This window comes from Poecilia latipinna, unplaced genomic scaffold (assembly GCF_001443285.1).
Source record: "Poecilia latipinna isolate Pla-1442-1.1 unplaced genomic scaffold, P_latipinna-1.0 Scaffold498, whole genome shotgun sequence".
NCBI classification, from domain to species: domain Eukaryota; kingdom Metazoa; phylum Chordata; class Actinopteri; order Cyprinodontiformes; family Poeciliidae; genus Poecilia; species Poecilia latipinna.
In genome coordinates, this window is record NW_015113114.1 from 309,004 (window position 1) to 324,995 (window position 15,992).

At 38.2% G+C, this 15,992-nt stretch overlaps 1 protein-coding gene across 2 annotated transcripts in view; it reads left to right on the top strand.

Moving 5' to 3' along the window:
* The window catches only part of adamts7 (a disintegrin-like and metallopeptidase (reprolysin type) with thrombospondin type 1 motif, 7), a 154,169-nt gene that overhangs the window by 127,414 nt on the left and 10,763 nt on the right, over positions 1-15,992 (top strand). The window contains exons 22-23 of one of the 2 annotated variants that reach the window (XM_015040163.1): positions 2,939-3,085; positions 4,122-4,288. In XM_015040163.1, coding sequence (XP_014895649.1) covers positions 2,939-3,085; positions 4,122-4,288 — 314 coding nt within the window. The remainder of the gene's footprint in view (positions 1-2,938; positions 3,086-4,121; positions 4,289-15,992) is intronic. The other variant, XM_015040164.1, reaches the window with a different exon arrangement.

Genomic DNA, 15,992 nt, shown 5'->3' on the forward strand with positions numbered 1-15,992 from the left:
ACCAATCAGAACCAAAAGGCAAACTTTTGGTTCTGATTGGTTGTTTCTCAGCACAATTCAACGCATTAGACTACTAATGTACTGCAGGTATGCAATTGGCAGAAATACAACCTAGAATGATTTAGAAAACAAATTGCTATACAGGCTTGTCAAATCTATTTCGACCCATATTAGAACTTTGCATTGATTTCCCTTCATTTTAGTAGCTGCAATTTTCCCTAACCCTAACCCTAGTCTACTAGGGTTAGGGTTCTCATACTAGTCTATTCCTAATTAACTAAACCTTAATTTGCACTTTACCTCTAAATGTTACCCCTGATCCAAAGCAATGAATCCATCATGTTAGGACCAAGTCTTGGTCCTATTATGATGGATATAATATGACACTGTACATATAATGGTGCGTTCACACCAAACACATTTTGAGCATCAGGCTTGTCTGGTTTACATTCAAACTCTATGTGGAGGCGCGTTGAGGGCCGATGTGGTCCACTTCGAGCATCTAGCGCAACGTTGGACACTCCACATAGACTTTGAATATAAACCCGATTCCCCTGATGCTCAAAATGTGTTTGGTGTGAATGCATCATTAGAATGTTCAGTTCCTATGGTAACAATTACATCATCATTGATGACATCACTCTTTGGTGCATCAAATGAATCTCTCTCTTGAGTGTAGCACACAGACTGTTTTTATTCAGACCTGTTACTTACCCTTATAAGTTATAAGGGTAACACTTTATTTGAAGAGGTGTGCATAAGACTGACATGACACTGTCATAAACATGAAGGAGTCTTTATGAATGTTTATGGCAGTTGTCATGAAGTGTCATTTGGTAAATAATGACACTTTTAATGCAAAGTTGCTCTAAAAGTTGCATTAAAAGTCCATTAAAAATGCCAACTTTACATGATTTTGTAAATTATGATAATTTAATGCAAAGTTGGCATTTTTAATGGACGTTTAATGCAACTTTTAAAGCAACTTTGCATTAAAAGTGTCATTATTTACCGAATGACACTTCATGACAACTGTCAAACATTCATAAAGACTTCTTTATGTTCGTGACAGGTGTTATGTCATGTTTTTGACAGTGTCATGTCAGTCTTATGCACACCCCTTCAAATAAAGTGTTACCCTTTTAAGTTATGAATCTTCTTCAGGAACACTGTTTAAATTATTTGAAGGCACAGAATCAGCCCGGTACAGGTTCACATTCTCAGGTGAGAGAGACTCACCTGGTATTAAGTTAATTTTTCTGTACTGGAATTACACCGAATATAAATTAGTTTAATCAAAGCATGTCATGAATATCTGTGCATGTACTCCATCTTAAGTCCAGAGCATGCTATTTTTTTTTTTTTTTACTTTTATCACTAGATGATATTATGAATATGCATATATATGTTACCATGGCGACGCCCTATATGGCTGCAGCTGCTTTGGCTCCTGGTAATACAACCAATTTATTGCTTACTTAATTCAATATGCATATAAGATATAACATAAACAACATTATTCAGAGGTGCAGTGATTTTATAGCAGCTGTGCGAATGATCTATGCGTCTGTTAATCCACGTTAATAGCAGATATAGAGGGCCCCAAAACCAAATTTTGCTTAGTTCCCATGGAGGCTTGGGCCAGCGGCCCTGATGCCAACATCTCCAGAAAACATATTAAAGATTGTAGCGGGTGTTACACACTCCACTGGTGTCAGTGCAACAGATGCTGATTTTCCTGTAGAAAGTATAGAACAGGCAGGAGTGACGAGGCAGAAACAAATCTGTGCTTCACTAATCCCCCTGGAATCTGTTCTGGTTAAACATTTATAGGACTTATTACTGTAATAAACAGTTTCATATCCTTTAATGCAAAGGCACAGCTTATGTCACACATCCAAGTCTCAGAATAACCCCCATTTGTTGCCCCATCTGCTACTGCATAAACGATATATACTGTGTTTGTATTTTTTTTTTTATATCTGTACACCATCATGTTCACAGCAAGACACAAAATGGTTAAACAGATTTGACTCGTATAATGTAAAAACAATCTAAACAACATAACAATGTCACTTTCCAGCAACTTCCAGAACCGTTTTATGTCATAGCTTATAACTGACGGTGTATTAAGCAATCTTTACATAAAAACAGATTGCAAGCTTATGTTTTTTTCCAGCACTAACTCTGCTTCACATTGTTTGGTCACAAAACATTGCAATTTGGCCTTCATGGACAAGTTTTAAGTTTTCTCTACTTGTAAGGGAAAAAAAAGTATTCTGTGGTTCAGTCTTTGTCTAGCGTTTGCACTGAACAATGTATCAGCACACTATAGATTTCAGTGGTTTCGATAAAGATTCAAACTCACCACAGAGTGGTGTTTCAGAGCCGCTGCTTTGTCTGACTAACAAAGACGCCCGATGCGCGAGGTTCTGACTCATCCAGCTGTTGTAAGTTCTGAGGCGCAGCCCGAGTTTCGTAAATGTTACAGGAAAAAACCTACTCTTCAGAAGTTTAGAAATTGTTTTCTGTAACAAGCCCATCGCTCTTCTTTTTTCCTGCACAAACATGGTAGTCATTCCTGCGTGACTTCAAAACAGAGATTTGAACAAAAGCTGCAGTGTGCATTTTCATTTATTTATTTATTTTTCCTGGAGATGCCTCACAAAGCCCGATGGAGAGAGACAAGGAAAAAAAAAAAGAAGAAGAAGCATAATCACATTCATGGAAGACGTTGGTGCTTCTTCTTTGAGCGAAAGCTTTCATCATGGACCCGAGGAGTTAGAGAAGGTTTCCTGTCCGTTTGACATTTGTGTGCGATACATCTTTAAAACTTCGATTTTTTTTTTTCTTTTCACAATCAGGTGACAAATTGATCACTGCTCCCAAACCACAAATGTGTACCGACTACTTATGTGTGATGCTGTGTGTTTCTCAGTGCTCTGAGGTGTGTGGAGGCGGTGAGCAGCAGCGCATTGTCACCTGTCCAGAGGATGATCGATGCGACCAAGACCTTCAGCCAAGCGCAATTCAGTCCTGCAATGGCCAGCCTTGTGCTCAGTGGCTCACTGGATCGTGGGGACAGGTACTCTTAACGCAGTATTCATTGTTGATACTTTCTTAATTCTAAAGGGGCAGAAGAATCCGCTTTTTTGGCATCATGGATATTAGCTGATGAATTTGTCATTCATAAAGTGATTTCTCCCTGAAGAGAGAGAGTTTTATTCATTCAAATGTCTTCCTTGTGTTGAAAGTCACCCCGAATACCTAAACATAAATATTAGAGATGCCTTTTTCCCCCCCAGTTCTGATCTTCTTAATCGATCCCAGAATTGTCTGTTCACATGGCAGATTTATATTTCAAGTAATTATTTAATTCACCAGCATGTTTCATCTGATTAGAAGCAGTAAGGTTCTGAAGTGACCCTACCAGTGTCACAACTGGAACCTGAACTAAAGATTAGGGTGATGGCAGGGAGGCCTTCCGACCTTCAGCACCAAAAGACGAATATTCAAAGTACCAGTGGAAGCATGCAACAAGCCTCGAGTTTATATTACTTTAATACCATTAAAGGGTTCCACTGAACACACTGTAAATACATCTTGACTTGCCATTTCTAAATAAAACTTTTAAAATTCAAACTTTTTTGAAACCAAAATGATAAATTAAAATCCTGCCGGTTGTTTAAATAATATTTGGATTTACTGAGATAATATGCTGCTCCTCAAATCACCCAAATTAAAAAGTTTGGGAACCACCAAGACATAAAACTTTCAAAACTTTTTTTTTATTCCTTCCGATAATCTAATCACTGCTGCCTAACACCTCGGCAATTGTGTTGTTTCTTTTTTGTAAAGATGAAACTCTTTTCCTCAGCTGACTGCATTATCCAAAGCACTCCGGGCCAATGTTATGTAAATTCTGGTTCTGAATTAATTGAAATGGAAACCAAACTATTGCTCACACTAGAAATAAGACGGTTTCAAACTTCTGGCTTCGGAAATCACGCTGAAAAGCTAAATGATAAAATGACAACATTGATCATTTCGAACAAAAAAAAAAAAAGTGAACTGGATTAATTTTGCTTTGTGAAAGTTTTGTGAAATCTTTCCATGTACAGTGCTCAGCTTCTTGTGGAGGAGGACTGCAGCATCGGCTCATCAAATGCGTCGACACCAGGACCGAGACTTCGGAGGAGGTGGATCAGGTTCAGTGTGACCACAAGCTTAAACCCAACAGCACCAAAAAGTGCCACATCCGGGATTGCAAGACTGATCCCTCTGGTGAGTAAGTCAAATTATAATTTTATTTATTTCGCTACTGTTACTTTACCTCCTGCACCGCAGATCATTTTTCACTCCAAGAAAATCATTCAGGTGGACAGAATCGAATTTCATTGTACGTTTTATCCCAGCAGCTGAGGGCACTAATTAATCTGGATTAGTCCAGATTAATCCTCATTTAAAGTAAGAGGGATCATCAAATTCACAATAACTTCTCCTGGTTGTGAAAGAAACCTTTTTCTGTTGCAACCAACACTGGTCTCATTTACCGAACACCGACTCTGTATCGACATTTTTGTCTCTGCCAGCAGAAATAAACTAAAAATTATGATAATAATAAAAAAAAAGACAGAACATCCAGTTCTTGTGGGTAATATATGATCTCGAGTCACTGATTGCATTTTGTGTCATGGGATTGGAAGACAAGCAGAGTGGGAGGAAATGGTCAGAAATTCTTCAGCGGTGGGTGGAAAACAGTCGCCTGAAATGATCCACTTCACATCAATTTCAAACAGAGATCTGAGTGGAAAACCTGCAGATGGATTCTGGAGTTTTCTCAGAAATCTCCTTGCTTTAAGCTTCACAGAGAGATGAGAAGACTCTTCACTGTTTTTTTTTTTGTTTTTTTTTAAACCATATATGTATTATATTTTTTTCCAAAATGATCGAGGATGTGGAGAAATTATCTACCAGCAGCTACTGCAATTTGTTCTCTATGTTTGATTTTGACCTGAAAATTTGTTTCTATAGGTCAACATGAGGTGATTTTGCACATTCTGTTATTTTCACATGTCACCCTGGATAGGAGGCTCGATATTTTATGATGCTGCTTTGGTTGAAACTAAATCAGTGACATTTGTTTCTTTGTTTTGTTTTTTTGTCCCCATGTTGCTCACTATCGCCCAAAGTCAGCAACATTTTCTCAAAAATACATTTGCAATCATAAAATAATCCTTCTCCTGCTAATTTTCATTGTGCTTTATTAAAGGCTATGCAATGAGAGTCCAGGAATAGGATGTATGTCTGGACAAAAAATAAATAAATCACTCCTGCAGTGATAATTCGTATAATTAAAACCACTGAAAAGTAAAGAGAATAACTTTGATAAAACTCTTTGTGGCGTGTGTGGAAGATGGGGTATTTTGAACAGCAAATGAACATTTCCTCTACGGATCTGATGTGTTAGAAGCAGGTAAAACGAAACGTAGGTTTGAGCAGGTTTGACAAAGGGACAAGCTGGGCAGCATCTCCAGAGCTGCTGGTCTTCTGTAGGTGAACCTACTCCGGGGTCACTGATGGAGGGGAGAGTGCATGCCGTCCTGTGCTGTTTGATCGCACAGACACGCTCTGATAGAAAGTGCATCACAGTCTATTGCACTGTGATGCACACACACCGGTCAGGGCGCCGAGGCCGACCCCTGCACAACGCCGAAAATGGCAACGAAGGGAGCATCAGAATTAGACCAGGGAGCTGTGGAACAAGACGCTCTGATGTGATGAATGGTTGTTCATTAACTGCAGGTGTAGCACTGCATAATGCATCATAAGTATTCATTGGGTTTATTGCTAATGATGTCTTGGACAGCGATGAACGTTAGCTATTTATTAGGCTACTCTGCACTCTGGTTCTCTGTCAAGAATGTATTCAGGAGTGTTTGTTTTTTTTTTTGTTTTTTCTATTATAGCATAAGTATCCTTTAGAAAAAGGTAGGAAAGTCAAAAACAAAATGCAGCCAAGTTGTTTCAGTGCAGACACAGCAAATATCAGCCAGAAGCAACTTTTTTGATAAATCTTTGTTGATGAAGATGGATCTTCTCTTCTTTCTCTGGTGTCTGCGTCTGAAATTATAAGAGTCTAACTCGACTCATATCGGTGTTTGTAAAATAAAGCACAATTCCACAGCCAATATGATCGTGTGTGATAGATAAGTGCCGTCTCATTCATTCTCAAGTAACTTTGAATAAAGATTTCTACACTGTTGAACTGGATTTTGCTTATTGAGGGCGTTCTGAACAGCGATGATGCATAAAGAACTGTGTGCGACTGGATGGATCAGAAGCTGAGATGACAACTTGAAAGGATGTCAGGGGCTTTTATTCCAACTAGGTTAGAGGTGAAAAAGTTTATAGAGAGGAAGCCTGGAATCAAACCGCTGGTGTTCCAGTTTTACGACGAGCATCCTAAACCAAAATACACAGAGAGAAAAATAAACACTGGAGCTATCAGAGAGGAATTTAACATCATATACCTATGTAAACCAAGCGTACCGTTCTCTTTTTAGGGTAATTCTGAACTTGAAGAGTTTAATTCAGTGACCAGGAATTAGGTTTGTTGATACTTTCACTATTCCGCTTCCGAAGGAAGTCGGATGAGTTTGTTGTTCAGTTCATCTGAGTTTTTGTGGGCCTATAGAAGACATATTACTCACTTACAAGACTCATCCAGTACTTGTATAACCAGAGCGATAGCTGTCTACATTCTTAAGGTCAGGCCTGTTCCCATTGTGTTTTCCTTTCTGCCAGGCCCACTTTGTGCCTTTGAAACGAGTCTGCTTTGAGACTTCAGCATCTCAGCTCTTCTCATCTCATTTGCTCTGGCAGCAGTTCAAACCTGGAGTTAGTTACTGAGGCAGGTTCTCAGCCAAAGACAGATGACCTGCTCTCTCTGGGTTAGGGTGAGGGTCTCCCTAAAGCAAAGACCCGAAAGAGTCTCCTGCACTTGTCTTCTCCTTAAGTAATGTTAGGATGGAATACAAGATGGACGAATTGTTTACGTATTTGCATTAATGCTGACTTTGTTCTAGAGCTGAAGTTAAGGAGGAAGTGGATCCCAAACGTAAATGTTCTTGTACCTCAACTTGCAGACATGAGACACTAGTCATGACCCAAAGATGAAAATCCTGGACGTAAGCTTCTCAAATGAGCGTCTTCTGCATGAACGTGTCTTTGAGGTGAGGAAGCTCAGAATAACGGCTCTGCTTCTCTAAATTGAAAGGAGTCAACAAAAGTGGTTTAAGCATCTTGTCTGCTGGACAAACCAATACTGACTGGAAGAAGTATTTTATGAATTGTGGCTTTGGAAAGCTTTGGATCCCCCAAAACAAACTGGCTAACATTAGTTTGAAGAGGGGCGTCTGGGCTTTTTCATCTATTAGCTACCTCCGCAAGCCAATAGATGAATGGATGGACTGATTCATTTTTTTATCAATAAAAATATTACAATTCTTTGTTCCTGACAGATCTATGATATTCTTTGTATCTTATTATTTATACTAAAACATAAATAAAGTCATCCATCCTTTAGCTTTTCTAGAAAAACTCAGCTTTGATGTGTCGGCAGCTCCGGTCTGAGAGAGACCAGAGCCACAGGGGAAACGTTTTCCACCCATACCTGTGATGTCACAGCTTTTCAGGGGAACATTAAATGGGCGGCACGATAAAGGAAATGTCAAACAATAGCAATTTCCCTCAATATCAATCAAAGTTGTTATGGTTTACGGCTGAAATGACAAAAGCGCCAAACAGAATGTAAAAGATAACCGCAACGATTCAAAGGAGGCGGTTCGTCTTTCTTCTCCGACAATTTGACATACGATACGAAAAATCGCAAAATGTGGTGTTGGAAGGACCGTATGGGTGCAGCAACGTTACTTTGAATCTGAGCAAGAGTAGAAAAAAAAATATCGAACCCTTTTAATTGCATGAACTCTGTCGCATTTGCTCTCAGCGTCACTGCCATCATTTGGAATCCAGCCGCTCTCGCTCTCAAAGGCCACATCACAAGACCAGCGGAGAAGCTGAGCAGATTCGTCTCAATGAGCGTCATTGTTAACGAGGCCCGCGTTCGATAAGCTCCAGTTCTTCTGCATGAGAGAAACGGCTGCGAACAAAGCGACTATTTAGATAGACTATTTAGAAGCACAAAGGAAATGCATGAGTCAAACATTGAGCTCCAAGAGTCACAATTTTAGCTGGCAGAGGATAAAACATATACATGTTTATATATTAACTTCATAAAATTGAAAGCATAAAAACCTTGAAATAATTTTAACATCAACTTGAGCAATCAGAGCAGACGGTCATCTCCAAGGGCTAGTTTTAAGAAAACACCAGAAATCAACCGGGCTTCATTAAACACCTTTTCACCCACTGGGATTTTATTTTCTATTATAGGATTGAGTTAGACTATATTTAATAGCAGTTGAATATGTCTGTGTGATATTTCTCCATTTGATTGATTTTTTTAAATACGTTTTTTTGTCATTCTGCGTATGAATTTGAGCAGGTTTCCTTGTAAACTGAGTTATTCAGTTATTATGACTGGTATGCACATGAGCTCCACCGAATTGAAAGGAGTTTAAATTAAACAATTTAAAGAACAGCTGATCCTGCAGTTTCCCAGGACGCACTGGAAAACAACTTTCTTTACGTATTAAAATACACAAATGATTTATTTATTTATTTACACGATCAAGATGTTTCTGCTTGTTGAAGCAATTAGTTTGTCTAGCTTTACATTTCTTGTAAAAAAAAGAAATTGACGTAAGCAGAAATGAAAAGCGTAATTTGACATGCCTGCCTTGCATAAGTAAACAAATCTTAAATATGTTTTCCACTAACGTGTCAGATGTGGGCCACCACTGTTCATTGGCATTTCTGCTTAAAGCATCAGATATGAAATTAGTCTTCCTCAGAGGGCAACCTGCTGGAAACTGAATGTCAGGCTTGCTGACATTTCGAAAGCATGGAGGTATAAAAGTGTTATCACGAGTATTTGAGGCGTCTGATAGCAGCAAACGGCGCCCTGTGCTGCGCTTGTGTGTGCTGAGTTGATGCCTCTTTATTGGAGCAAGTTTGTGTCAGCCACTATTTCATTTGTATTATAAAGTAGTTTAGATATTTGAATTTCTTTTTGTTTTTTTGACGATTGTATTTGCATGTGTTGATACAACAGGTCTGTGTTTGTGCCGCACTAACAAATCATGGTAAAATTAATAAATAGGGATGGAAATGTCGAGATGACTCGGATGACTTCTGAGCAGTTGTGTCCCATCGTACTCGGTAATGAATATTTTAATGTTGTCCAAACAACTGGAAGCAATGCAAGGTTGCACAATCTAGTGATTTGCCAGTGAAAGCGGTTCATAAAAAACTAATGCATACAGAATTAGCAGCTACCTGAGATAAATCACACTCATAGTTCCTCACTGAAATACTAGGAAGTAATACCTGTATGTTCATTGTTACTGACAGGAAGGTGATCAACTCATAATTGTAGTCTGATTAAATCTTGTTCCAGAGTGTATAACAAGAGGTCCTCCAAAGTAAAACTTTTCATAGAACTTAAATTAGATACTGAGTTTAAAAATAAATAAATAAACTAATCAGCTTTTTCAATCTTTGCGACCAATGCATGAAACAATCGAGCATTTGTTCTGTTGGCTTAATAATTTGTTGTGCATTTGTTGGATGATGTCAGTCTACAAAAATCAGTCAGATTTTTTCCTCTTGTCTGTTCATATACATTGGATTTTAAATGTGACAAATTCTTCAGACAGCGGCTATTGTTTGCATATTTTCTAGCATTAGTTGTCGGAAGGGAAAATAAGTCGAGCATTTTCTGACTTCAGCCCACGCTAAACCAACGCAGGGTTGATGTTTCTTCATGATAAAATCTCAACTCCCTTTAACCACGGCAGCTGAACAAGAATACCACGAACGTGAATTAAACATAACTCATGAATCTGCCTGAGTGCAGGTGGTCTCAAGTGCCGAAACAGACTCTACTTACCATAAATGTATGAGTTATAGATACTCAGCCTTGAGTTTAGAGATTAAGCAGAAGAGTAGGGGACCCAGCAGAGTCGGATGTGTGTGTGCAATACCCTCACCTGTCTTATCTGCAGACATTCAGATGCATACACACACACACACACACACACACACACACACACACACACACACACACACACACCCACACACACACACAAGTATGGCTTGAAAGTTTTCAAGTTCATCGTGTTAATTCCTTCCTCCTTCTAGCATTTCAATTTTGTGCCAGTATACCTTACATAAAAAAAGTTGCCCTGAATTATAATTTTATACTTTTTATGTCGAATGTCTGTTTTGATCTCTAATGTTACGGGGTCTGTGCCAGGACGGTCAGACAGCATGCAGGCTTTCTGTCAACAAAAATCTGTCAGCGTGAGGCGATCCAGTCATTTGGATGCGTTTGGCTGTGGACACACCTAGAAGTTGCAGAAAACTGGCTTTCGACTAGTTTGATTGGTCTGCAGAGTCCAGTAACGATGCCCAAAGTGGTCAAAATGATTATTGGCAGAGTTAATCAGGACATGAAGCCATTTCAGCCGCTCCTGGTGTTCAGCTTGTTGAAGTGAACAGATCTTTGATACTGCGGACGGCGTCAAAAACGTGGGATTCGGCAGTGACACTTTTGTACCAAATGATGAGAATTTCAAAGCAGAGGAAAATGTTAGAAGTGAACAACGTCTAATGTTCATCCAACACAACGTTTTGTCACTTCAAAAAGAAAAAGAGATCAAATTAGATGAGCCACATTCTCAAATGCTACATTATTTCATACACCATGGGAACTAAAGGCATTTACATAATGGTCTGAGGAAACCAAAATTCATATAAACTAAACAACCTCAGGAGCAAAACACACACACACACACGCACGCACACGCACACACACACACACACACACACACTTAGTCTGATAACTTATGCAGGTTATTCTCTTAGTATGCTATGAAATATTTCTCTAAAAGTTGCTAATATTAAAAGAAGCATTCTTACAACTTAGAAATTATATTAATTAACATGATTAAGCAATTATAAAACAAATTGTATTCCAGTTTTGCTATTCATTTTTACTGCTTTAGTAGCGTTTCAAAGATGTGTAAAGGGCTTTTGTCTGTTAGGAATGAAGTTTATATATATATATCTGAGTCCAGATTGCAAGTTTCTTTCAGCTTAATATAAAAGCGTTCGTGTATAAATTACTGTCAGTCTCCAGCTTTCTGATAGACTTGTCTTTTCATTCCTACTACGTGATAATGGTTGAGGAGCCTTAAAATAAACAGTCTAACGAACCTCTCTGATGGACGCATATGTTATGTTGTTTTTGTGTGCTGGAGACATGAGGGAGACGAACAGTCGGCAGCGAGGCTGAGCAGTTGTGCTTTGAACTGCAGCGAGGAAACGCAACGCTCCAGATGGTTTTGCTCCTGAGAACCATTTGGAGAATCTACAAGGTGAGCAGCTTCAGGTTAATGGTGAATAATTGATTATTCATCGGATGGTAAAGCTAAAGCCAAGCTTCTGCCTGAGCGGAGGGAGCCATGGGTTTTTTTTTTTTTTATTGGATGTATTTTGCGAGGGCTGAAAGTGCATGTTTGCATCATAAATATTAAAGTAACACGAACATGTAAAGTGGATGAATTTGGCCTTAATCAACTTCCCAGTTTACACCCGAATCATCTAGTTTCAGTGGAAAAACTCAGAGAAAAATGTTGCTTATTCAGCTCCAAATTTATTAATATTATTATTTAGTTATTTTTGCTTTTTTTCCAGAAATAAAACCCCTTATAAATTCATTAATTTTTTTTAAATATTCCTCTGTCCTTTATTATTAGGAACAAACTTCTTGAGTGAGCGATTGTTGCTTAAAATCTGCAAACGATGTTAATAATTTCAGCTTAACTATTATCATACAATGTCGTAAGGAGTACAGAAGATGATAATATTGTATAGTTTTGAAAAAATCTATTTGATTCAGTTTGGAAAGTCCAAAGGGAAATTAAATGTTCGAGGTTTCTCAAAGTTGTAGTGGCTGCGGGTAGAAAGGATGTCCTGTAGCAGTCTGTATCACAGCAAACCTGTAGACGCCTCTGACTAAAGACACTTTGATGTTGAATGAATATGCAGTACACATGCCAAATGTACAAACATGAAGAAACAATTTTTTCCCCTCTTGTAAATATTGTGAAATTATGTAACATTTCAAGATATTGAATTGCCGTTAATTGTATTTAATAATGAAATCAAGTTGTCAGTGGTGATCTTTGCACCTCTTTCTCCCGTTGCATAACAAAACCACACATTTTAAACTGTGTTTAAAGGCATTTGCTGTTGTATTAATTTACATCCATTAATCTACTAGTTATTTTTTAACAAGATAAATAATCTCTGTCTACAGGATTGTGTGTATTTCTCATTCCGGCCTTACTGTCCAACAATCAAATTCTGCACGTAAGTTTGAAAGCCATTCGTTAAGATACCTTTAAATGAAATGTCAGAGCCAGTAACAGTTCTGACCTTTCTTGACATTTTCTAAAACCTCGGTGTATGTAAACACATCACGCCTCTCCGCGTCCAGCTCGGTTTCTGTCAGAATGACGGTGCTGCTCGCAACTTATCCCAACGTTTCTAAAAGCTTTTTAGACAACAGCTGTTTTTCTTTTTAGCGTTTTAATTAACCCATAAGGAGGCATTGTCATTAAGCCAAAAGAGCAACAGCTGTGTCGTGAATGTAACGTAATGCGCAATATGCTATGATACCAAGAAAATTAGAGCAAATGCAGTTGAGTAAAGCCTGGACTTATCTTTTGTTAGCCAGACAATAAAGCAGACCATTAGGCCATTAATGTCCCATTAGGCAGTAAAAGGTTTTATAGATGCATATATGTTAAAAAATAAATAAAGGCAGACTTAATGTGTGTGCTTTCTTCACATCGACTGAACATAAGCTCGTGATGCAGGCGACGCGTGCGTCAGGCGGAGGTCAGTTAAACTTTGTCCACCACTGCTGACGTTACGTTTGGTTATTAGGATCTATTAGGTCTCATTTTCCGATCCATTTCTTTCAGCAGCATAAATCACGGTTGGCAGCTCTGTCTCTTTTAAAGAGACGCGTGGTAAAATATTAGCTATTGTATTGTTCCTCTATTGCACTTAACAGGTGATTTATTATTCCCAATATTCTAAGAAAAAGAAATTGCAACAAAATTGCATCTGCAGTTTCTCTACAGAATAGTAGGTTGACCCAAATGCAGGGATTCAGTGGTTTTGATGACATTTTGATTCTTAATTTAACAATAAAAATTATGTCCATTAGAAAATATCCAGAGGTTTTTGGAGAGTTGTCCTCGTCAGGTCACCGATGACCACATAAAGGAACCAAGCAAAACACGAGGCGTCAAGAAGACGTCGTTCTTCTTTTGACTTATTTTCTGCATATAAGAACTTAGTTTAAAATGAAGGAAGAGAAGAAAATCTGATACAGTTGAACACTATCTAACACACATGACTTTAACAATCAGTAGATTGAGCAAATATCTGAAGTAGAACCTCGGAGATCCATCACCCTTCAAATGATCTTCCGCATGGCAGATTGTTCAGCTGAAATTCCCTCTGTTGTTACTAAAATCATATTTTCTATCTGTCAACTGTGTTAACTTTGATATTTTACGAGGGAAAAGTTTTGACTCTGCGGCTGCCAGCACCAAGTGGTTAATGATCCAGTTTAAAACTCCCCGAGTGTAGACGCGGCACTCGTTCATCTCTTGAGTTTAGGAGTTGTTTTGTTCATCAATAATTTATAATTCAGAGTTTAAGTTGCTTAACGAAATGGAGTTCTCCACTTTACTGTACATTAAGCTCAAGTCAAAACTTTTAAAGTAGGGTCTATGGTTGTTTTCAGCTGCACGACGATGCGTCCTTGAGAGAAATTGAAGAGAGTAATGAACCCTTTGAATCTTTTGTGACATAAGTTGGGTCTGAATAGAGAAATGGCAGACATGTTTATCATTTGTGTTCCCTCCGGGGCAATCCTGTCGTCACATCCAGACGCACAAACTGCAGTTTCTCAATCATTTGGCCAATGATTGAGAAATAAATCATCGACCAAATTTACAGTAACGTTAACACGTATTTGCCTTCTTTGCTGACTTACTTTTATGCCTATGCATTTTTGTCACAGTTAAAGGGGCTCACGTCTTTTCAAATAATTTACAATCAAACTGTGACGAATGAATTTGAAATTTAAGTTTTCACCTCATGTTTGCTGGATGGACATTTTAATGACCGCCAAGATTTTTGAGAGACAAAGGATTGTTTTTTTTTTTTTTTTTTTTTTTTTTTTTTTACCAAAGGTGTGTGCCACATTACACCCGGCATAAAATCAACACAGCATTTCAATGAATTGATATCACGTTTAAACATCCTCCAATATTTCTAAACCAAAGGCTGAAGAAATCTGCAGCTGCAGCCATGCACTCAATGCAGGGCAAGCCTCGCTCTGAAGATCTTATTTTAAAACACTTGCTACTATTATTTTATGTGCTAAAGATGGATTGTATGTTGCAAATGTTTTCTTTTTCAGTGTCTGCTCCTATGATTACTCAACGCCAATACAACCTTGTGTGAACGCACAGTGCGCAATTACCCTCCATTCTCTGCTTTTTAGAAGAGAAACAGGAGCTGATACAAAAAAAGGAGAGACGGGAGATTTTTTTTTTTTTTGTTTTTTGTTTTTTTGGAGTCTGGCCACCGACAGAACCACCTACAGTCGGTAAATAAGATGTGACTGGATTTGGATCTGATCCTACTTTCAGCTGCACGCAGGACGTCCGTCAGTAGTAATCAGATCTGTCTCAGATGACTCATGATTATTAAACTAATTCTATTCTTTTTTTTCTTTTTTTTTGCATCAAGGAAGTCTAATCTTTTGTACCTAATAAAGAAAATGTAATTTCCTAAGGTATTATTTGAGCAGCTTTGTATAATGAAAGATGACAGAGCTCTGTGAACCAGACCAAACTGAGCCCCGCTGCAGCTCATGCTGCTGAAACCTGTCGGCAAACAAACATCGCTCACATTGGCAAAATGCAACAACGTACACGTACCTAATGCTACCTTTTAGTTTTAAAAATCTAAAACTTTGCAATACAAAACATGTCAAAGTCTAACTTGGAGGTCAATAATCACATTCTTATTCATTTTACTTTATTTTCCTGTTATTTTATGGTATTTGCGATTTTTCGGGTGACCTTTTGACCTTAATCTCAAACTTAACGGGAAGAAAAACCTCCCTGGCAGCCATGTTTTCTCCCTTTCGTTACTTAATGTCACTTTTTAGTCATCTTCTTCTTCTTGTTGTTTGTTTTGATTGTTCTTTGACATTTCCTGCCACGGTGAACAACATGAAGAAGCTGGATGCGTAAGCACCTGGTGATAGTTTTTTTTGCTCCACTAAAAGAATTCTTAAGGATGGTGTCCTAAATGCATGATTGACTTTATTAAATCAGAGGGCGGACATGATTTTATTTTTGAAGAATAAATCGATGACACAAATGTGAATGTGGTTATGTGGTTTGTAGCAGAAGGTTGTTTTTGTTTGTGTGTGAAAAACAAAGGAGCAGTCGGAGGTTTCTGTACGTCAGTCAAAGCAGGAGTTTCATGGATAAAGTTTCTATTTTCATTCCCTAATGCAGAGTTTAAAGTATTTTGTCATCAACGGGAGTACAACCTCCCCTCCGTTAGCTGATTTTTGCCCATCAGAAGGTCCCTGTGGATCATTTTTTGCTTCAATAGCAGCACAACATTAAGAAGTCAAAAAAACAGTTTAATGGAATCTGTTCTGTACTTTCCTGGAGACATAATCTGCGCAGGTGTGTCCCAGA